Here is a 5000-nt window from a genome sequence, read left to right on the forward strand (position 1 = left end):
AAGAGGGGAGCGCACTTACCCCCACACCGCCACAGGGCAGCCGCACGAACATGGGTGTTACTGAGCCTGTGGAGGAGAGAGAGGGACAGGACGTTACCCCTAAAATCGCTCTGACCCCTGGGTCTCCCACATTACAGACGGGCCCCCCCCGAAATACCACTGACTATTACAGTATTTCGCAGAAACCCCATTCATGTAGGTACGTAAAGCTTAGTGTAGAGGTGCACCTTGAGTTAACCAAAAGGGTCATCTCATCCTAAAATTAAATCTTGGAACATATCATCTACTGATAATGTCACTGTTTCAATATTTCATTTCAAATCCAATGTGCTGAAGTACAGAGCCAAAAAAACTAAAATTGTGTCGCTGTCCAAACACCTATGGACTGCGCTCCACATATCAAACTGGGACTCAGATCAAAGCCGGAACATTCCTTACGGTGCGCTTTCACCATAACTGTGAAGTCAAGGGCAGACTGTTTCTGCAGAACTGGACCGAATTATCGTTCACGTTGCAGCCATGCATTTCCAGCGCCCAAAGGGCAGGACTGCGCTGGAGCCAGGCCCTGCAGATCTCCTGTTAAATGGAAGCCGTGAGCATTAGCTGTAGCGTTAGCGCGCGGGGGAACTCACAGTCCAGTTTCTGCCGCAGGGGGTTGGTGCCGTACAGCAGGACGTGAGCCTCGGAGTGGACCGTCTGCAGCTCCTCCAGAGTGGCCTTCCTCCCGCGGATACACTGCAGGGACACGGCAGAGAGGAGCGTCACGCTACGCCCTTTACCTGAAACCCCAACACCACCTGTTACCAACACCAACTACGCCCTTTACCTGAAACCCCAACTACGCCCTTTACCTGAAACCCCAACTACGCCCTTTACCTGAAACCCCAACTATGCCCTTTACCTGAAACCCCAACACCACCTGTTACCAACACCAACTACGCCCTTTACCTGAAACCCCAACTACGCCCTTTACCTGAAACCCCAACTACGCCCTTTACCTGAAACCCAACTACGCCCTTTACCTAAAACCCCAACTACGCCCTTTACCTGAAACCCCAACTACGCCCTTTACCTGAAACCCCAACTATGCCCTTTACCTGAAACCCCAACTACACGCTTATACCAAACCCCCACTACACGCTTTAACAAAAACACCAACTACACGCTTTACCTGAAACCCCAACTACACACTTTACCAAAACCTCCAACACCACCCTGTACCAAAAATCCCAACACCACCCTGTACCAATAACCCCCCACTACACGCTTTACCTGAAACCCCAACTACACGCTTTACCTGAAACCCCAACTACACGTTTTACCAAAACCTCCAACACCAGCCTGTACCAAAACTCCCACTACACATTTTACTAATAACCCCCACTACACGCTTTCCCAATAACCCCCACTACACTCTTTAACAAAAACACCAACTGCACCCTTCACCTAAAACCACAACTACACACTTCACCAAAAATCATTTACCTTAACCCCAACTAAATCCTTTACCAAAAACGTCAAATTACATGCTTTACCAATGACCCCAACTGCACCCTTCACATATCACCTGCACTACACCACTGACCATTTTTCCCAGCCCAGCCTAGCCCCGCCCCCGCGTCTCTGTACTCCCCCCCAGCCCCAGCAGGCCCGGAGCTGCAGACTCCAGCCCAGACCCCCGCCCGCAGCCCAGCGGAGCGGAGAGGAGGGGAGCGCTGATGAAATATCGCCCGTAAAAAGGGTTACTTCTCCCTCCGCTGCCGTTCGGCCAGGCGGCGCGCGTCCGGGCGGAGCAGGGGCTGCTGGGATTAATGGAGCCGCTCCGTGTGCCGGGGGTGGTGACACCTGCAGCCTGTCGCACCGCGTTTTAAATTTAACGAGCGCTGCCGGGGGTGGGGGGGTGGGGGGGTGCTGTGGGGGAGTCAAAACCGCGTTTTCCACAGTCTCCCAACCACCCCCCCCTCCCCTGTGGCGGATTAGCGGCGTTAGCGAGCACGCGCTAGCGGCATCGCTTTCAAGACTGCAGAGGAGGGGGCCGGACGCGCCCGTTTCACCGTCCCTAAAAAAACAGCCCCCGTGACCCTTCGCGTGGCTGACGCACGGAAGAACGTTCCGGAGAGGTCAAACCCCGCGAGGCTGGCCACGTGACAACGGCTCAATCGCCGAATATCGAGCGAACTCTTCCCAGAGACGGCGGGGCGAACGCAGACAACAGGTGCAAGCCGAGATAAGCGACAGATTTGTCCAATTACTGACCGCTGAGCTCCCTTATCTGACCAAGAGCGGTCCTTTACGACCCTCTAAAGTAAGTGAACGCTTCCTTCTCTGGAATAACGGTTCCCTTCATCTTCATCAAACGCGTCTATAAATACACGTCTTCACAAGCACACGCAGCAGGTCTCGAGCGGCTTAACAGCGCCCTCTGCAGGCCAGAGGAAATTCAGCGTATACATAATTAATGTGAAACTCATGAATCATTCTGAGGAGAAGGCGACAGGAGCACGCACTCAAAGGGACACGAGCGTGAGACTGCTACTGCAAATGAAGACCAAGATCAATGCTCCCCGTCAAAGATAGACTACACACAAGAAGCAATAACAAAAACACTACAAGAGTGTCCCACCTCTTCACCCGCCCCTACCCCACCTCATCCTTCGCCCCTACCCTCTCATTAACCCCGTCCCTGCTCGCCCCTGCCCTCCCTGCCCCCGCTCGCCCCTGCCCTCCCTCTGCCCTCCCTCTGCCCAACCCCGCCCCGCCCCCCGCCCCGCCCCTCAGAATTACCTCACACTTGCTGCGCAGCCCCGTCTCCTGCAGACGGGACCAGATGCTCTGGATGCGTCCGGCGTGCTCCGGGTGCGTGTTGGTGTTCCCGCACATGCACTGGTGCTTCTGCATCAGAGTGTCGTACACCAGCCCTGCAGGACGTACGTACACACACACACAGACAGACACACACGCACCCGCACACGCACACGCACATACACACACACACAGATGAACACAAGCCCGTTAGCGATAGCAGCAGTGATTTACAGTGACGCGCTGCGCTGTGCTGTTGGCCTCTCGGTGCTCAGTCCCTGCAGGGCCAATCAGCACGCAGGACGCAGCGGGGCGCCGCGCTCGAGGACGACTGATTGGTTCTGAGAGAGAGAGGGGCGTTAATCACGACGGCGACGGGAGGGGCCGAACCGGAGCGCCACGACCTGGCGGGAACCGCGGGAACGGGGGCGGGGTCCTTACCCCCCCCTCCGCGTTCCCGCTCTGCCGCGCGTGTGAAATATTCGGGCGGAAACTTCCAGGAAGCACCAGGCTGAAGCAACACCGGGCAGCTTGGCGTTCCGTAGCAATTCGGTAAGAGGGGAAGCGGGCGAGGCCGCGCCGGAGTCGCAGCGCTTCGCCCCCCCCGCTCTCTGAGGCCCGCAGCGAGGCGGCGGCGGCGGCGGGAACGCAGTCACTGGGGCAGTGACTCGCGGAAACAGACTCAGGAGACGAGTCACGCACTTTAACAACAGGCAGCACGACAAGAGAGAGAGAGAGAGGGAGCGAGAGAGAGAGAGAGAGAGAGAGAGAGCGGGGGAGAGAAGGAGCGAGAGGGGTAAGAGGAGATGAGAGAGGGAGACAGGGAGGGAGAGAAAGAGAGAGAGAGAGGGAGGGAGGGACACAGAGAAGGAGAGGGGTAAGAGGAGATGAGAGAGGGAGACAGGGAGGGAGAGAAAGAGAGAGAGAGAGGGAGGGAGGGACACAGAGAAGGAGAGGGGTAAGAGGAGATGAAAGAGGGAGACAGGGAGGGAGAGAAAGAGAGAGAGAGAGGGAGGGAGGGACACAGAGAAGGAGAGGGGTAAGAGGAGATGAAAGAGGGAGACAGGGAGGGAGAGAGAGAGAGAGAGAGAGGGAGGGAGGGACACAGAGAAGGAGAGGGGTAAGAGGAGATGAGAGAGGGAGACAGGGAGGGAGAGAGAGAGAGAGAGAGAGGGAGGGAGGGACACAGAGAAGGAGAGGGGTAAGAGGAGATGAAAGAGGGAGACAGGGAGGGAGAGAGAGAGAGAGAGAGAGGGAGGAGGGACACAGAGAAGGAGAGGGGTAAGAGGAGATGAGAGAGGGAGAGAGAGAGAGAGAGAGAGAGAGAGAGAGAGAGAGCGCACTGACCGGTGGTGAAGCGGGGCTTGGTGGGCGGCTCCTGGACGGCGATGGGGAAGGTGGCGGACGCGGGCGAGGACTGCGCCCTGGAGAGGGGGCGGTGCCCGGCGAAACTGACGGACAGGCCGGCCGCCTCCATGGAGGCCTGGTAGTTCCTCAGCTGGTGAATGCGCTGCTGCTCCAGGAGCAGGGCCTGCTGCTCGAGAGAGAAGAGCAGGGAGAGGGACTCAACACTGTGAACAAACACTCAACACCACATACAAATACTCAACACCACGAACAAACACTCAACACTGCTTACATGCACTCAACACCACATACAGATACTCAACACCGCTCACATACACTCAACACCACCCCTCAACACCGCGTACAAACACTCAACTCAGTTACAAACACTCAACACCACCCCCCAACACCGCATACAAACACTCAACACCATTACAAACACTCAACACCACCCCTCAACACCGCTTACAAACACTCAGCACTCCTCACATACACTCAACACAGCCCCAACACCGCTCACAAACACTCAACATCGCTTACAAATACTCAACACCACTTACACACACTGAACAGAGCCCCAACACTGCTCACAAACACTCAACACCACTTACATACACTGAACACAGCCCAAACACACCTTCAGCTCAACACCGCTTACAAATACTCAACACCGCTAACAACCACACACTTCACCACACACTGAGCTCAACACTGTTCACAAAAACTCAACCGTCCCAGCACCACACCTTCAGTCCCACAGACACAAAACTTCAACACAACACAGAAAAAACACACGAGACCATAACACACATTTCCTTCCCATAGCAAAAGACAGTGATTTTAGACAGTGA

The 5000-nt window shown here is 55.8% G+C and overlaps 1 protein-coding gene across 2 annotated transcripts in view; it reads right to left on the reverse strand.

Moving 5' to 3' along the window:
* The window catches only part of hdac4 (histone deacetylase 4), a 185140-nt gene that overhangs the window by 31343 nt on the left and 148797 nt on the right, over positions 1-5000 (reverse strand). For both annotated transcript variants that reach the window (XM_035394005.1, XM_035394006.1), the window contains 4 exons: positions 4150-4336; positions 2785-2918; positions 633-735; positions 20-66 (listed from right to left, as the gene is read on the reverse strand). In XM_035394005.1, coding sequence (XP_035249896.1) covers positions 20-66; positions 633-735; positions 2785-2918; positions 4150-4336 — 471 coding nt within the window. The remainder of the gene's footprint in view (positions 1-19; positions 67-632; positions 736-2784; positions 2919-4149; positions 4337-5000) is intronic.

The sequence above is a fragment of the Anguilla anguilla genome, chromosome 15, assembly GCF_013347855.1.
Source record: "Anguilla anguilla isolate fAngAng1 chromosome 15, fAngAng1.pri, whole genome shotgun sequence".
NCBI lineage: Eukaryota > Metazoa > Chordata > Actinopteri > Anguilliformes > Anguillidae > Anguilla > Anguilla anguilla.